This window comes from Otolemur garnettii, unplaced genomic scaffold (genome assembly GCF_000181295.1).
Source record: "Otolemur garnettii isolate 467f Iridium unplaced genomic scaffold, OtoGar3 scaffold00010, whole genome shotgun sequence".
In the NCBI taxonomy this organism is placed as follows: Eukaryota; Metazoa; Chordata; class Mammalia; order Primates; family Galagidae; genus Otolemur; species Otolemur garnettii.
Genome location: NW_003852405.1, coordinates 2,672,553 through 2,691,146, shown reverse-complemented (window position 1 = coordinate 2,691,146; position 18,594 = coordinate 2,672,553). Strand labels below are relative to the sequence as shown.

General features: G+C 37.3%; 1 protein-coding gene across 1 annotated transcript in view; it reads left to right on the top strand.

The window, feature by feature from the left end:
* Positions 1-18,594, top strand: part of STXBP3 (syntaxin binding protein 3) — a 74,447-nt gene that overhangs the window by 22,807 nt on the left and 33,046 nt on the right. Inside the window, exons 6-9 of the mRNA XM_003784086.3 lie at positions 274-374; positions 6,337-6,491; positions 9,250-9,340; positions 13,580-13,704. Coding sequence (XP_003784134.1) covers positions 274-374; positions 6,337-6,491; positions 9,250-9,340; positions 13,580-13,704 — 472 coding nt within the window. The remainder of the gene's footprint in view (positions 1-273; positions 375-6,336; positions 6,492-9,249; positions 9,341-13,579; positions 13,705-18,594) is intronic.

Here is an 18,594-nt window from a genome sequence, read left to right as displayed (position 1 = left end):
ACATGATTTTCCTTCCTAGCAATTTTAGTTTGCTGTTAGCAGATCTCTATCACAATGTTATCACAGGGTGTGATGTATTTAAATGGGGATGTTGGAATTTCTTTTATAGCCCTTTTGACTAGAATATAACTGTTCTGTAAAGCAGAGAAAAATATTTATATTTTATCTCTGTCCTTATAGTAAATTACTTTGAAAGCTAGTAATTATCGATAAAAAGTAAATAATTCCTGGGCATTATCATATGCTTTGATTTTTTTTTTCCTCCCCTCTCAGTTTGTCCTGATAATCTCTTCAACAAAATTAAGGCTTCTTGCTCCAAGTCAATAAGAAGATGTAAAGAAATAAATATTTCCTTCATTCCACGTGAATCTCAGGTACTTTCTGTATTTTTAATTTTCATTGATAGTAGATTTTCAAATTTGGTTTTATGATCTAACTTTTTGTTTTTTGGAGACAGAGCCTCACTTTGTCACCCTGGGTAGAGTGCTGTGGCACTAGCACTCTGTCATAACTCACACTAACCTCGAACTCTTGGGCTCAAGCAATCCTCTTGCCTCAGTTTTTCTATTTTTAGTAGAGACAGGGTCTCATTCTTGCTCAGACTATGAGCTTATTTGTGAATAAAGTATATAATAAAGATATTTTATATACATATTTGGTGAATTTTGAACTTAATTCACAAATAAACATTCCCTATGATGAAAGGAGGACCGTGAGCAATGAATTAGAATGTGACATTAAATTATTTATTTTAATTTATACAATGAAAGGGTTTTGTAGATTTGTTTGCTTTGCCTTTGGAACAGTTAATGAGCCTTCAGTTAATAACTGTAATGATGATACTAGCGAACACTTACATAGTACTCTGTACCAGATCATTTTCTGAGTGCTTTACATGAATGTATTCGTTTAATCTTCACAGTAGCCCTGTGAATAGATGGTACTTCTTTCTCCATTTTAAAGAGCATGGCCAGATGTGGTGACTCACATCTGTAATCCTAGCAGTCTGGGAGGAATTCAAGACCAGCCTGAGCAAGAGCAAGACCCTGTCTCTACTAAAGATAGAAAAACTAGCGGGGTGTTGTGGCAAAAGGCTGTAGTCCCAGCTACTGGCGGAGGAGGTAGGTTAGTGGCTGAGGTAAGAGGATCCTTCAGCCCAAGAGTTTGAGGTTGCTGGGCAGTATGAGGCCGACAGCACTCTCCAAGTGAACTCTTGTCTCAGGAAAAAAAAAAAATCAGGACATCAAAGAGGTTAAGTATACTTGCCCCAAGTCACATGGCTAGTGAATTATCAGGTTTGTTGTGCTCTAGTCTGTATTAGGATTCTAGCATTTTATAGAATTGAATTAGTTTGCTGTTGTTTATAATTATGAGGTCAATATTGTAAGGGATAGGAAATTCCCAGATTAGGGATTTCTCTTGTAGAATACTGCTGTTTTTGACAAAGAAAGATTATAATCCAAATTGTGAAATTTTAAGATATCCTCTTAGCATTCAGCTATTTTCCAAAAATTACCTTTAGACGTAATCCTTTAATATGATATGTAAGTTGAGTGTGCAGTGAAATTGAGTTTCCTAAACTGATGTGGGATTAAGTAGTCATATGATAAACACTACAAACATACAAACATTTTCAGAACATCTTAAATCACTGAAGATATAGTTTTAATCCCAAAAATTGATTTAAATTCTGTAATTGCTATGTTTATTTGAAGGAGAGATCTGTGTAGATATCTATTTTGATGATTGATGGAAATAACCTCTCTTTACATGTATAGAGAACTGTCTTGAAAATTTTATATTTACTAGTTTTTGCAAAATGTGATTTTCTTTCTTTTTATTTTTACTGTAGTCTGTTGCTCAGGCTAGAGTGCAGTGATGTGAATGTATCTCATTGCAACCTCAAACTTCTGGGCTCTCGCAGTCTTCCTGTCTCAGTCACTTGAGTAGCTAAAACTACAGACGTGAGCCGCTACACCTGGCTAATTTTTCTATTTTTTGTAGAGATAGTGTCTTGCTTTTGCTCAGGCTAGTCTTGAACTCCTAACCTTAAGCAAGCTTCCTGCGTTGCCCACCCAGAGTGCTAGTATTATAGGCATACTGTTGTGATTATTTAAGATTTTTCCTCTAAGTTTTTTCTTTGTTTTTTTCTTCTGCACTACAGTGGTCCTTGTAGTGGAGTTTTTTCTTTCAATTTTTTCCTTGATAAATATTGTAAGTGGGTCTATTTAATAAATTTAATTGTTTTAGAGAAATTGCAATGAAAGTATTTTGGATTTTTGTTTATTTGCAAGTGAAGATGTAAATGAAATGTTACTAAGAGCTTTGAGCTATCAGCAGTGATCATGGTCCGTGAACATTTTCTGCTAGATGCAAACCAGTGTGCTGTGAAAAGATAAGCAAGGTATATGCCCTACCCTCATTTGAATACTGTAAAGGAGATATAATACAAAGACATTATACATCTTCAAACCTTATCATTTACAGTTTAATCAATAAGGATTACGTTCAACTACATATAAAAGAAGAATCTAAACTTTCAGTGGCTTAAACAATATGGAATTTATTGTTTGCTAATGTAGTTATTGTAGAATTTATTGTTTGCTAAAGAAGTCAGGAATAGGCTAAACAAGGTGGGTATGCTGTCTGTACAAAATTTTCAGGGGCCTAGACTCCTAGGCATGAGCTTTCATGATCCAAGATGACTAGATTATTACATCATCATTTGAGGTAGCAGGATGAAAGGAAGAATAAAATAATAATTTGCATTTATACTGCAGCTAAAATTTAGTCACGTTGCCATAGTAAGTGCATGGGAAACTGAGAAATTTCTCTTACCTGGGCATGGATGGCTGTTCCTCACAAAGATTCCAACTTACTGAAAAGTAAAGGAAGTAGGGTTGTCGAGAGGCAACTCGTAGCCTGCCTCAAAAGTAGAGAGATAGTTATTTTGTTTTGTATTTATTTTTTAAATTTACATATTGTAATTATGCATATTTTATGGGGTTTAATTTGATATTTTGATAAATATGTTAATGATTAATCAAGGTAGTTTGTGAATTTAAGAGAGATTAATTCTTAGGAGATTGGAAAAAACAACAATTCTTAGGAGATTGGAAGAATGGATATACATTCACAAATAATAGGGGTAACTGTCATGGTTTTATATAAATACTCTCCATCTGTCCCTCTAATGTTTTAGGTGGGTTGGAAGTTTTGTATGTTTGTTGTATTATCACAGAGTGTCATAAAACAAAATGCTGTTTACTGGGAAAAATAATAATAAATAGGGAAAGAACATTCTAAAAGGTGAGAATAATTTGAATGTAAAGATGAAAGCTACAGGGAAGCAGCAGGAGGGTAGGAAAGGTATGGTGCTCTGTAGGTAGATTGAGACTACATGGTAGGAGGCTCCAGGTTCTACCTAGAATAATGGCAGAAAATGAACTGATACAGAGAACAGTGGGACTGGTGCTAAAGTCTGTAAGGAAAAGTAGATTCCTAGAAATGAGGAGATCGCTGGGGAGAGATTGGTAAAGGCAGATGTGATAGAGCTTCCACAAAATAAGATTGGATATTCAGCCCATTTAGAAGTTACGTGGAGAAGAAGAAGGTTGACTCCTCATGGTGAGTCCATGAGTCACAGTGATTAAAGAAAGATCTTTTTTCCCTTTCAGAGGGTTTAAGGTAGGTAATACTATCACATACACATTAAAGCAAGTGTAATTGACTCTTGAATGATGTGGGGGTTATGGCATCAATCCCTTGCACAGTTGAAAGTGCACATAAAACTCTTGACTCCCCCAAAACAGTTGACCATCACATATTTTGTATATTATACGTATTGTATACTATATTCTTACAATAAAGAGAACTAGAGAAAAGAAAATGTGATTAAGAAAATCATAAGGCAGGGTCAGCACCTGTAGCATAGGGGTTATGTTGCCAGCCACGTATACCAAAGCTGGCAGGTTCAAACCCAGCACCAGCCTGCTAAACAACAATGACAACTGCCACAAAAAAAGTAGCTGGGCATTGTGGTGAGTACCTGTAGTCCCAGCTACTTGGGAGGCTGAAGCAAGAAAATCACTTAAGCCCAAGAGTTAGAGATTGCTGTGAGCTGTGATGCCGCAGCACTCTACCAAGGGCAACATAGTGAGACTTTGTCTCAAAAAAAAAAAAGAAAATCATAAGGCAGAGAAACATATGTACTATTTATTAAGTAGAAGTAGATCATTGGAAAGAGCTATATCCTCATCATCACATTGAGTACTGGCTGTGGAGGAGGAAGAGGAGTTAGTTTTGCTGTCTCAGGGGTAACAGAGGTGAAAGGTGAGGCAGGAGAGGGAGGCATACTTTGTGTAATTTCTATTGAAATAAATCTACATATAAGTGGACCTGTGCAGTTTACCGTGGCGTTCAAGAGTCAGCTGAAAATGGAAAGCATTCAAGAATGTGAGGGAGTTTGTTCACAGTGGACCTTAGGGAGTACACAGAGTTTGGTATAGTTACTGGAGAGAATGCTACAAGGGATCTGGGTAGAGATAGAATGAAGGGTAAATGGATGTGTATCTAAGGAGTTGATCGTGCGTCTTAAAGATGAAGAAAACGTGGTAGTCTAAAAAGAACTTTTAATGGTAGTAGTGGAAAAGTAGGGAGGAGGAAAAGGGAAGAAATGTGAGTGTAGAATGAGAACCAGCCCCTAGATTCTCTGTAACACATTGGACTATGAGATGGCTTAGATTACTTGTGGGAAGAACCTCCCAAATCTCTGTTCATCATGACAACAAAGGCTTATTTCTTGCTCATGTTGTTGTCCATTGTGGTTTGGCTGGTGCTTTGCTCTACATCCTCTACATTTTGGGACTGAGGTTGAAGTCCGGGACATAGCAGAGGGAAGAGCAAGTGGTGGAGCTACTCAATGGCTTTTAAAGCTTCTGCTGGCAAGTGGCATGTTCCTCTTCTGTACGCTTTCCAATGACCATAGCCAAGCTTAAGATCCATCAGTGAAAGTGAACTCTCAGAGGGAGAAGCCTTATTGTGGGGCAGGGGCAGTAAATGTTTGTGAGCAGATATTATCTGCACTAGGATGGAATGAGAAATTACATCAAATGCTTTTTGACAGTTAATACAGCAACCTAGCCTTTGAGCAGCCAAGAGGTGAGTAGATTAGCCACAGCTGAATCTCAGTTCATGTTTAGGCTGCTGCTGTTGATGATGAGTTATGTTCAGAGAAATGAATGTTTGTGAAAAGAAGGGCAAGGAAGTTTGTCGATGATTTATTACTTAATCTACAATGTTTATTTGCCTACTTTTACATGCAGTACATTATCCTAGGCTGAGAGGGATCACTTTCGTTGTTATAAACAACAGAACAACTTGGTTTAATTGGGAATCCTCAACACCAAATAGAGAGCTCCTGCTTTTGTAGTCTTCAGCTAACCCAGTAAGGCTCTAATTCAGTTCTTTGCACATAAGCAAATTCTTTCGTTCAGTGAATGAATGAATCTGTGAGGCTTCACTATATGTGTGTTAAGACTTATGTCTGGCACAATGTGATGTCTTTTGGGAAAGTATATCTCTATATTAGGGACACGAAAAGTGTAAGCTAAAGAGTTGAAGGTATATATCAACTTTGGGAAATTTCTAGGTTAATTTCTAATGGGTTAAGATTTTTAAGGCCAAGCACACTGGCTCATGCCTGTAATCCTAGCACTCAGGGAGGTTGAAGCAGGTGGATCACTTGAGCTCAGGAGTTTGAGACCAGCCTGAGCAAGAGCAAGACCCCATCTTTAAAAATAGCCAGGCATTGTGGCAGGTGCGTCCCAGCTACTCTGGAGGCTGAGGCAAGAGGTTTGCTTGAGTCCAAGAGTTTGAAGTTGCTGTGAGCAATGATGCCATGGCACTTTACTGACAGTAGTAAAATGAGACTCTGTGTAAAAAAATAAAAGATTTGTAATTTATGTGTAACATATAGACCAGTTTTGGCTTTGTTGTATTTGTCCTAGGTGTTAGGTTTTTATTTTAGTGTGACAACTTCAGATTCTTTCATCTATTGCACAGATACTGACAAACAAACAATGTAATCTGTATGTGAAACAAGAATTGAAGGAGATAGGTAGTGAAAACAGGAAAGGAGAGTAAGAAAAGAAAGGATGAAATCAAGGTGACAGTGAAAGTGAAATTTGATTAAGGTTAAGACACAGTTGTTTCAGAAAGACAGCATGGTTAGTGCAAAATTTTTTTAATGTCCCAAATAATAACTGCATTTTTATTGATACAGTTTTAAATCAAGTCTCCAAATCAACAGTGTGACTTTTTTTGGCCTAACTTTAGGTGTATACTCTTGACGTACCAGATGCATTCTATTACTGCTATAGTCCGGATGCTGGTAATGCAAATGGAAAAGACACCATTATGGAAGCAATGGCTGAGCAGATAGTTACAGTCTGTGCTACCTTGGATGAAAACCCTGGAGTAAGATACAAAAGGTAAGATACTCAGAGTCTGTACATGTTATGCTTTCTGTTTGCCATCCAGTATAGAGGTAAATAATATCTCTGTACTTTTGTGTATTGATGAGCAAAATTCATTTTCCTTGAATAACTACCATGGTCTACATATAGGAGATTTAAAATTTAAGGCTTAAATTTTCACATTAACTCCTAACCTCTCTTACTGAATTTCAGAACTTAAATTTGAAAGTTTGTATACCTAGTTTTTTTTTTTGTCAGTTTAAGGAATTTTAAAAGAAATGTCTTTGCTGTCACATATGAAATACATTCTTAAATTTGATGTTTAATCATTAAATTTTCATCAAATTTAAATGGCCACATTCTCTGGATACTTGTTACAGTGTTTGAGTATGTGTAATACCTAATCCCTGTGACTGTCCTAAATAAACTTAGGTGTTTTTTTTTTTAAAGAGGTAAAGTTGAACTTTAGTAATGCATGGCTTGATTAATACGCATCTTTTTAAAAATGAAGTTTACTGTAAAGTACATAAATTATATTCCTCACTTAATGTCTTCAGTGGGTTCTTGGAAACTTAGTTTAAGTGAAACAATATATAATAAAACCAATTTTACCACACGCTAATTGATATAAACAAGTGTTAATTTCCTTGATCACAAAACATTACCTAACGTACATTAAAGATTCAAAACACTTCTCATATTAAACATGGAGATAAATGTGAGCTACATATACATTTACCAAAGATTAATAAAAACAAGTACGATCATTATTTATCCAATTGTTACAGTACAAGGTTGCTGGTAGCCAGAACCCATCCTGGCAGCTCTGAACACAAGGTGGGAACACAGGCTGAAGATGCCATGCCGTCACTAGGCACACTCACACACACACATCCACATTTACTCGGACTGGGACAATTTAGACACATTAATTAACTGAACAGGCACATCTTTGAGATGTGGGAGGAAACCAGAGTACCAGGAGAAAACCAAGCAGACACGGAGAGAACATGCAAACTCCACATAGACAATGGCCCTGACTGGGAATCAGTTTTTCCCCCCTCACTGGTATAATGAGACAACACTGAACAAAATGACATTATTCCAGGACCTACTAGATATGGCTTGAGGATTCATTTCAAAATGAACATTCCCATGTGACCCCAGCAGGTTCAAAAAATAGAATATTGACATAGCTCCAAGACCTCCCTTGTGATTGTGATCTTCCCAGCATCCCCTGTTCCTCTCCAGAGCTGACTACCACCTGACTTCTAACACATGCTTTAGTTTTGCCTCATTTTGTACTAGTACAAATGAATCATATGATTTTTTTTGTTGTTTTTTTACTTCTTTGCTCAACATTAGTTTTTGAGAATCGTCTCTGTGTTACATGGGGCCAGATAGCTTGAATTTTAATTCGGTCTCTGCTATTTACTCAATGTGTGACACTCTGGCCTCAGTGTTCTTATCTGTGAAATGGGAATGATGATGGTACCGATCTCATAAAGTAGTTCTTAGAAGTAAATAATATCTGTAGAGTACTCCAAAGAGTGCATGGCACTACTAAAAAATTGTAGTAGTAAATATGCTGCACTACTAGTACTAAGTATTATTACTTCTGTCTTTTTTTTTTAAAGAACCTATATTTATTTTTTTTTGAGACAGTTTCACTATGTTGCCCTCTGTAGAGTGCCAAGCTGTCACAGCTCACAGCAACTTTAAACTCTTGGACTTAAACAGTTCTCTTGCCTCAGCCTCCCAAGTAGCTGGGACTATGGGGATTGTCACAATGCCCATCTATTTTTTTTTTTTTTTTTGAGACAGAGCCTCAAGCTGTCCCCCTGGGTAGAGTGCTGTGGCATCACAGCTCACAGCAACCTCCAACTCCTGGGCTCAACCAAGTCTCCTTCCTCGCCTCCCAAGTAGCTGGAACTACAGGCACCTGCCACAACGCCCGGCTATTTTTTTGGTTGCTGCCATCATTGTTGTTTGCTGGGCCCAGGCTGGATTCGAACCCGCCACCTTAGGTGTATGTGGCTAGCACCTTAGCCCCTTGAGCCACAAGTGCCAAGCCTGCCCATCTATTTTTGTTATTGTTGTAGTTGTTGTTTTAGCAGGCCAGGGCTGGGTTCAAACACGCTAACACTGGTGTATGTGGCTGGCACCCTAACCACTGAGCTATAGGCACCGAGCCATCATTTCTCTTTTAAAAGATTCTTTAGGTGGTGCCTAAAAAATAGTATAAAATTGAAAGTGACTCAAATGTTCATCATGAGGAGAATGAATGCATGGATTTAGCATAACTGTATGATGTAATCCTGTATAGGAGATAAAATAAATAAATATGACATATTGTCAGCATAGATATATAGCAAGCACACACACACATACATACCAAAAAATAGCAGAAGTGACCAGAAGAATACATGTGAAATTCATGATGGTGGTTGCCTTGGGTTGGAGGACAGGGGTGTAGGAGAAGAATAAAGGGAAACTGCAGCTTTTCATATAATATGTTCTGTCCTTTATTTTAAAAAATCTGAAGCAAAGGAAAAAGAAAAAATCTGAAGCACCATATGATGAGGTTTATATTTGTAAATTCCAAATGTGTTGACATATTTGCTGTATTAGTGAACTTTTTTATGTTTTTCATTTTGCAAACATTTTTACAAATAAATAACATGGTTTAACTGTAGAATTCAACTATATGATATTGTAAAATGTGTCCTGAAAGAAAGATAGATAACTGTTTGAACATTTTTACTATTTTTAGTAAGCCTCTGGATAATGCCAGTAAGCTTGCACAGCTTGTTGAAAAAAAGCTTGAAGACTACTACAAGATTGATGAAAAGAGTCTAATAAAGGTAATATATGAAAGGCACATAGTTACTGTGCATAAAGCTTATTGTATTTACAAGCCAAAAAACTTTAATTCATTTTTTAATAATTGGGAATCATTTATATAGATCTCCAATACTGATTTGAGAATCATTAACATAGATGTTGTGGAAACCTTAACAGACAATGTGGTTTAGAGAAGTTAATGAGTTTGAAGTCTGCACTGTGTCCTAATCTGACTCTGCCATTTAATTTATTGTTAATGTCGATTTGGCCAAATTATATAACTTATATGTAACTAAAGTTTTCTTTTTCTATAAAATGGAAATAATAAAAGTATCTATTTTGTATGTTAATGAGAGGATGAAATGAGTTAGTATATCTAAGTCCTTACATATGCTTGCCAATGAGTAAACAATGAATAAATACAGGAATCTCTATTATTACTAGCTCTGTGACCTTGGGTTTTATTTTTTGATCTATAAAATGGATGAGATAATATATATTAGTATTTTGTCTTGGTTGGTGTGAGGATTACGTGAGTTCACAGCTGTTTGGCACCTATAGGAATTTAATAATTGCCAGCTGTTGTTACCTTATAAAGAGAACATAACCAAAGACTAAGGTTGGAACCTGAGTAATACCAGCATTTAGGTGTGGGTTAGAGAATGAAGAACCTAAGGAGACTGGCAAAGGCAGTAGGAAGCCATATCACAGTAGCTAGAAAATGAAGGAAAACAACTGTTGGTAGTTTAAAAGAGGAACTGGACTGGGAAACCACCAATTACAATGCTATGTAATAAGTAGAAAGAAGAAAAAATATATAGAGTATAATGGGAGTATGGGCTGGGGCTTATCTCCGTCTAAACTGTAGTCTTTGTCTCAAAAAAAAAAAAAAAAAGTCTCACTGTGTCACCCAGGGTGGAGATCACAGCTCACAGCAACCTCATGCTCTTGGGCTTAAGCTATTCTCTTGCCTCAGACTCTCAAGTAGCTGGGACTAGAGGTGCCTGCAGCAACGCCCAACTATTTTTTGGTTGTAGTTTAAGGTGACCAGATTTTAACATTGGTAAAGCGGGACACCATTGACTGGGGACGGAGAGGGTCTTAATTAAAAATTTGGTCTATATGGAACAACAAAAATTTTCATAGAATGCAAAAACAGTATTATAATATATATATTTTTAATTTCAACTTAAGTACAATTTACAAATATAATACATTAAAAAAAAATTATGTATAGAGGGGCTCCTGTGGCTCAAAGGAGTAGGGCCCCAGTCCACCTGGGTGACCTTGCCCAGGAGGGGAGTAGGGAGTTTACATGAGCCTTTTCATTTCCAAATGAAGTTACATTAACCTCTTCATTCCCAAATGGAGTTACATTAACCTTTCCAGCAGCCAAAAACCATATATTCCCTTCCTGTTGTCTTGCCTTTCCCTAGCATGTGGTGCATTCTTTCCAAAAATCGGGACTTTTTTAAAACGCTGCAGGATGCGGGACAAATTGTTAAAAATCAGGACTGTCCCGCCAAAAGTGGGACGTCTGGTCACTTTATTGTAGTTGTCGTTCTTTGGCAGGCCAGGGCTGGGTTCAAACCCGCCAGTTCCTGTGTATGTGGCTATTGCCCTGGCCCCTGAGCTACAAGTGCTGAACCTAAACGAGAGACTTGAAAGGCATCCTAGAGGAAGAGGCCTTTAAGCTTGAAGAATGAGTGTAACATGATGGGAGTTTATTGCATGGATAACAGGATTCTTTGGGTAGAGATATTAGAGAAAAAAGGCATAATCCATTATTAAACAACTTGGCTGGAATGGAGGTTCTAAGCTTAGATGTTACATTCATTACTTTACAAATGAACAATTTTGGTTTGGAAGTCTAGTGATGGTTGTTATTCTGGTTGTGATTCTGAAGACTGAATAGCTTAGTATAAATAGTAGGTAGTGAATAAATGCTTGCTGAATTAAGGAAGAGATACACAATATATTAACAAATATCCCCTTGATCCTTCATGTTTTCAATGGGAAAAGGGCAAATTTCACAAAAAACAAACATGTCCTTTCCATTCTGTCTGGGAAATTATACATCGTTCAAAAGCTTGATACCTTTCCTTTATTCAAGGACACTGACAAAGTGTTACCTCCTTTTTTAAAGCCTTTCCTGATGCTTCAGGCTAAGTGATGCTTCCTCCTACATACTGTCGTATGCCCCAAGCCCTGCTATAGCATTTATATTGTACTGGTCTTTTTCCTATTTATGTTTCTGAAGACTCATAGCTAACATTTATTGAGGGCTTACTAAATGCCAGGCACTATGATAAGTGTTTCATGGTATTATTACATTTAATCTTTATAAGTATCTTATAAGGCAGAGATATCATGGTTATATTTCACTTTACAAAGAGAATACTGTCATATGAACAGGTTAAGCATTTTGTCTAAGCAAATATGGCAGGAAAGTGGTCAAGGTTGGACTAAAAATCATATCTATATGAGTCTATGGCCTGTGCTCTTACACCACATTGTCTCAGAGTTTATTTAAATAAATGAGATTAATTTTGAAAGGTTTTACCTCAGTTTGCTATATGAAAATAAATAGGAAATGTTTTTCTAATGAGTTATAGTTAACTCTTACTGCTTTGAATAATAAAGAATTTATTGCTTTTAAAAATGAAGTATGAGGCTCAGAGCCCATAGCACAGTGGTTACAGTGCCGGCTACATGCACTGAGGCTGGTGGGTTCGAATCCAGCCCTCACCTGCTAAACAACAGTGACAACTGCAACAAAAAAAAAATAGCTGGGTGCTGTGGCAGGCACCTGTGGTCCCAGCTACTTGGGAGGCTGAGGCAAGAGAATTGCTTAAGCCCAAGAGTTTGACGTTGCTATGAGCTGTGATGCCACAGCTCTCTACCAAGGGTGACATAGTGAAACTCTGTCTCAAAAAAAAAAAAAAAAAATTAATTAATTAATTAATTAAATAAAATGAAGTATGAGCCAGGTGCAGTGGCTCACACCTGTAACCCCAGCTGCTATGGAGGCTGAGGTGCAAGGATCACTTAAGACCAGGAGTTCAAGACAAGCCTGGGCAATCTAGGGAGACTTTGTCTCAAAAAATAAATTAAAAAAAGTAAAATGAAATGTGAAAGATATTGATATTAACAAAAGTTTCCCCAGCACTGTTGTTATTCACTATTTAGGGATTAGTGCTATTCGTGAATTAATAGTAGCCAGGCTTTTCTTGTTATTGTGTATTGTCATCACAGTTGACGTTAATATTCTCTTTTAAAATAGCCTAACAGTTAACAGCATGGGCATTGGAGTGAAGACCTGAGTTTTTGAATCTCCCGTCTACCACTTAGCACCACTGTAATTTGGGCTAGTTGCTTAATTTCAAGCTGCTTAATGCCCTAAAAGTCAGATAGAGATAATAATGCCTATCTTATAGGGTTACTAAAAGAATTAAATGAAATCACATATTTCTTGCTTAGCAAAATGTCTAAAACAAAGAGCTCAAGTAGTAGCTATTATTCATAATTTATATCAGTTCTAATGTTTGTGGGGCTGAATTCATAAGAAAATAGATTCAGTGAAAACCAGATGTTACTTTTTTAAGGGGAATTTTCAGAATATTACACAGTTATCCTTTGGTATATGCTGGGGGTTGATTCCAAGACTCCTGCTTGTATCAAAATTTATGCAAACTCAAGTCCCATGGTCACTCCTGCAAAATCCACATTTATGAAAAGTCAATTCATCATAAATTCAGATTTCACATCCTGAGAATGCTGTGTTTTCAGCCCATGTTTGGATAGAATATATTTAGGTAAGAGTTCAGTGGCTCATACCTATAATTCTAGTACTTCAGGAGGCCAAGGTAGAAGAATCACTTGAGGCCAGGAGTTCAAGACCAGCCTAGGGGACAGAGAGAGACCTTGTCTCTTTAAAAAAAAAAAATGTGTATATATGTTTATATATGTATCAAACCATGTTATACCAGAGTCAATTGTATTATTAAATATGGCTTCTTAATCTAATTATGAAAACTTCTAATTACATTGTCTTGGTTTTTTCCCTCTTGTGCTACTCAGATTTTTCTTTGTTTTAATATAACTACACATTCTTAAGGCAATTAATGATTTGTTGTATGTTCTTGGTAGGAGAAGGGACAGGACTTAGGAAAAGTCTATTTTGGTTTTCTAAAATATTAATAATATGTTCACATAAAGCAATTAAACTTTCTTAAGATAATTTTATCTTTTTATTCTAGGGTAAAACTCATTCCCAGCTCTTAATAATTGATCGTGGCTTTGATCCTGTGTCCACTGTCCTGCATGAACTGACCTTTCAGGCAATGGCATATGATCTACTACCAATTGAGAATGATACATACAAGCAAGTATAACTTGAAGGGCATATAAAGGGCATATACAAATAGGATAGGATATAAAGGTGAAATCTGAATCTCCACAGCCTTTTTTATTCAGACTTTATCTTTCTCTTATTCCTGTAATTATAATCTTAAAGAAAAACAGCATGTTGACCTACACCACATAAGTTAATGGTAACTTGATTGCTCTGGAGTTTTTTTGGTGTGCTTGCTTCCTTAGCTATATCTCCAGCAGAACTATATTTAAACAAGTGGAATTTGGGCTTTTCGCTTATATTAAAAGTGAATACCAGGCTCACCATATTTATCAAAGTGGAAACCATATTCAAAATAGGTTGTAAGCATTCTGAATCATATACCTAAAAGTATGTTTGTCTTATCAAATAACATTTAAAAAGACTGGAACACTAGAAAACTATGAAAGATAGTTATCAAGAACAGGCACAGTTTTACCATTTTGGTGCCTATTACTGTCATAATCTTGATTTAAGAATATTTACTTTAAAAGTAATGTCAGAAGCAGAGGTGGGAAGATTATTTGAGGCCAGGAGTTTGAGATCAGCCTGGGCAATACCAAGACCCCCATCTCTACAAAAAAAATAGAAAAAACCCAGATGGTGGTGTTGCTGAAAGTTAAACATTTGGTACTTGTCCCTGAAGCCAAACAAAGAAGGAGAACAGGTGGTTTGAGGAAAAGGAAAGGGAAGTTTATTAATTTGCCCACAAATGAGGAGAATGGCACACTGTCCTCTTAAAGAAGTCTCTTCCCCTCTGTAAGGAGAAATACGGGAGTTTTTAAAGGGGGTTTCAGCTTTGGGCTATTGCTGTGTAACTGTTGCATCTCTGGTGAAGAGGATCTCATGACCTCAGTCCTGATAGTTTTGTTGAACCATCTCCACTAGAATATAATACTCCTCTGTTCAATTACTGGCCTGGGGAAGAAATGCAGGTTTTTTGAGTTTTGGGTTTTTTGTTTAAATGTTAGGCTGATTTATAATAGCTGCTCTAGGCAGTTACAGTTTACAATGAGGAGTTATCTAACTTAGAACATACTGTACATGGCAATTAGAAGTCATCACAGCAAGAGAACCACAACTGGTCTGCTGTAGCCAACACAAGAAACCAGACAACAGGAGGGAAATTGTCAGGATGAAGGTGGGGCTTTGAGGAATGCAGGTTTTAATTCCTCAGAAATTAAAAGGGTGAAGGATTTTAAACAGACAGTTTTGCCCCTTTTCAGACCCTTCTGTTACAGTAGCTAGCTCCTTGGGAGACTGAGGCAGGAGGACTATGTAAGCCCAGGTTCAAGATTGCAGTGGGCTATGATGACACCACTGCACTCCAGCGTGGGTAACAGGACAAAACCCTATCTCAGAATAATACTAATGTCAAACAAAAAGATGAAATAGCTTTTTAACAAAGAAACCATTTCACTATATCTTTATAATTCATTACTGGTATGTATTATGTATATTACATGTTAATTGATAGGATTTTTTTTTTTTCGGAGCCAGAATCTCACTGTGTTGCCCTGGGTTGAATGCCATGGCATCATAGTTCACAGTAACCTCAAATTCCTGGGTTCAAGTGATCCTCTTGCCTAATCCAAGTATCTGGGATTATAGGGACCCACTACCATGTCTGTCTAGTTTTTCTATTTTTAGTAGAGACACAGTCATGCTCTTGTTCAAGCTAGTCTTAAACTTGTGAGCTCAGGCAATCCACCTGCTTCAGCCTCCGAGAGTGTTAGGGATTACAGATCATGCCTGGCCAGTTGATAAGATTTCTAAATCCAAATTGGTATTTCTCAGCTAAGATTTACAGCTTTAGTACAGTAGTAAAAATGAAAATTAATTTTCTGAAATTATGTATTTAATTTGGTAGTTTTATTAGATGAAGATACAAACACTTGTGATAATTTTGATACTTAATGTTTTTTCATAAATTATATATTAAAATAATTTTGCATTTTTTATTGGCATTCTAGACAAATCTTGATTTGAGTTTCTCTGTTTTTTGTATCAATGTTTGATAATAAAGAAGTCAACATAGCTGTTTTTCTATTATAGAAATTGTTATAAGCAGTTTATTCAGAAGGGACATTATTTGCTTCTGTTATCCTTTAGGTCTCTAAACCTGCATTGCTCAAGAGATTTAGAAAAGAATTCATAAACTGATAGAGGATTTGGTTTTAGATTATAGATATAAATTTTAGACATTTCTAACCTAATATTTAAAGTATATATCTCCCTATGTTTGTTGGTAAGCAAAACGAGATTTTAATTTTTTAAGAGTAAGAGACGTAATTAAAACAACAGAAACAAGTCCAGGCTCGGCAGCATTAGCTCAGCAGCTAGGGTGCCAGCCACATACACCCGACGTGGTGAGTTCAAATCCAGCCTGGGCCTGCCAAACAACAATAACAACTACAACAACAAAATAGCTGGATGGCGTCGTGAGTGCCTGCAGTCCTAGCTACTGGGAGGCTGAGGCAAGAGAATAGCTTAAGCCCAAGAGTTGGAGGTTGCGTGAGCTGTGACACCACAGCACTCTACCAAGGACAACATAATAAAACACTGTCTCAAAAAAAAAAAAAAAGCCAGTTATACTCCTTTTGTCCTGAACCAAAAAGTCCAGAGATAAGATTTAGACAGGAGCATGAATCAGAAGAGTTCAGAGATAGGGCTTGGATGGGAGTGTGATCTCCCTGTGGTATGTGCACCATCACAATTTTTGACAGAATCAGAATACAAGGCAGAAAATTCTAAGTGTCCAGATAAAACTTTCATGTTGGTGACTTTTTTTTTTTTTTTTCCGAGACAGAGTCTCACTTTGTTGCCCTCAGTAGAGTACCATGGCATCATAGCTCACAGCAGCCTCAAACTCTGAGACTCAAGTAATTCTCTTGTCTCAGCCTCCCAAGTAGCTGGGACTACAGGCACCCGCCACAATGCCCTGCTATTTTTAGAGACAGGCTCTCAAACCCGTGAGCTCAGGCAGTCCACCCACCTCAACCTCCCAAGTGCTGAGGCAAGATGTGAGCCACCATGCCTGGCCCAGATTGTGGTCATCTTTTGAGTATCATCAGGCTTCCTACTATAATCTTTGTTTACAAATTACTTACAAATCAAAGATACAATATAAAAACAAAGTTGTAAATTTCAGGATTACAAGAAAAAGACCACAGAGTTGGATGGTTTTATAATTTTAGGGGTTGTAGAAATGATAGTATTTGTATAGCAGAAGTCTACATGTATTATTTGCAGTCTGGACCCAGGGCAACTCAATGCAGTCCTTCCTGATCTTGGCTTAGGAAATTGACAGTTTCCAAGATGATAGTACCTTCCCTGGCTCCACTAATAGAAGAGGATATCTGAATAAAAGAGAAGAAAGAGATTACATTTGGGAAAGCAATGGGAAATCCCCTGCCTTTTATTGTAAGACAGGCTCTCACTCTGCCACCCAGGATAGAGTGCAATGGTAGCATCATAGTTCACTGCAACCTCAAGTTCCTGGGCTCTAGCAATCCTCCTGCCTCAGCCTCTGAAGTAGCTAGGACTACAGGTACCTCCCACCGCACCTGGCTAATTCTTCTCATTTTTTGTAGAGGCAGGATCTCCATATGTTGCTCCCACTGGTCTCAAGCTCCTGGCCTTGGGGCATCCTCCTATCTTGGCATCCCAAAGCACTGGGATTATAAGTGTGAGCGACTGTCCACAGCCAGGATGTCCATTTTAAGTAGTTTCATGAACCTCTTAAATTGCTGATCTCTTTAGTCAAGCTCATTAAAGTTGTCACAGTTATTTTATGGCTTGTTAGTTTTTCTCTTATTTCATCTTCCATTCTGTTACCATCCAGTCAAGTTTGTTTTGCCCCTGTGCAGAACAGAACCCATCTACTGAGACAGCAAATGTTGCTGCGGGGAAAGATGTTAATAGTTAGATAGCTGAATGAGGAGACAAGAGGAATTCTTCAAATCTGCCTCCCTGAAGAATTCTAGGTTGGGGTATTAAAGGAAAATTTGGGGGTGGCACCTGTGGCTCACGGAGTAGGGCTCTGGCCCTATATGCCGAGGGTGGCGGATTCAAACCCAGCCCGGCCACAAAAAAAAAAAAAAAGAAAGAAAGAAAAGAAAAAGAAAATTTTTTAGGAACTGCATTCTTGAAGTCCATTCTGTGGTATGTGTCACCTGTTGACTTTAGAGGGCCCATTGGAATGCAGAGTCTGGAAAATATCTTAAAATCACAGGTTTCACAATAGAGGTCTTATCTTACAGAGGCTATTAAGGGAAGTTATAAATTGTGTAACCACTGGCTATGTGACTTCTAAGCAGTAAGCAACTATAGGGAAGCAGGCTGTGGGGCAGGAGCTGGTTAATTCTTAGCTAGATCATGCCAAAGGTGTAAACCTTAGGCTTTTGTTAACCTCTTGGTTTTTATGAGGATGGTTTACATTCTTTAAAGGAGATGCAGTGATAGGGTGGGGAAAAAGAGATAGATATATGTGTTTGTGAATTTTATACTACTTCTGAAACACCTTCAGTATTTAATAGGCTACATGGGAGTATTCTTTTTTAACAGAAGTTAGATTAACATCAAAAAAGTGTTTTAACCAATTAAAATACAAATTGTTAGTATTTTCAGTCTTGTTCTTTTTTTTAACAGTTCATAATGAATTCAGTCTTATTCCTAACATTGATTGTATAGAACATGGAATTTTTGCTTCATAAGATACCATTAAAACTTTATAATAGGGTGGCACCTGTGGCTCAGTGGGTAGGGTGCTGGCCCCATATACCGAGGGTGGCGGGTTCAAACCCGGCCCCAGCCAAACTGCAACAAAAAAATAGCTGGGCATTGTGGCGGGCGCCTGTAGTCCCAGCTACTCTGGAGGCT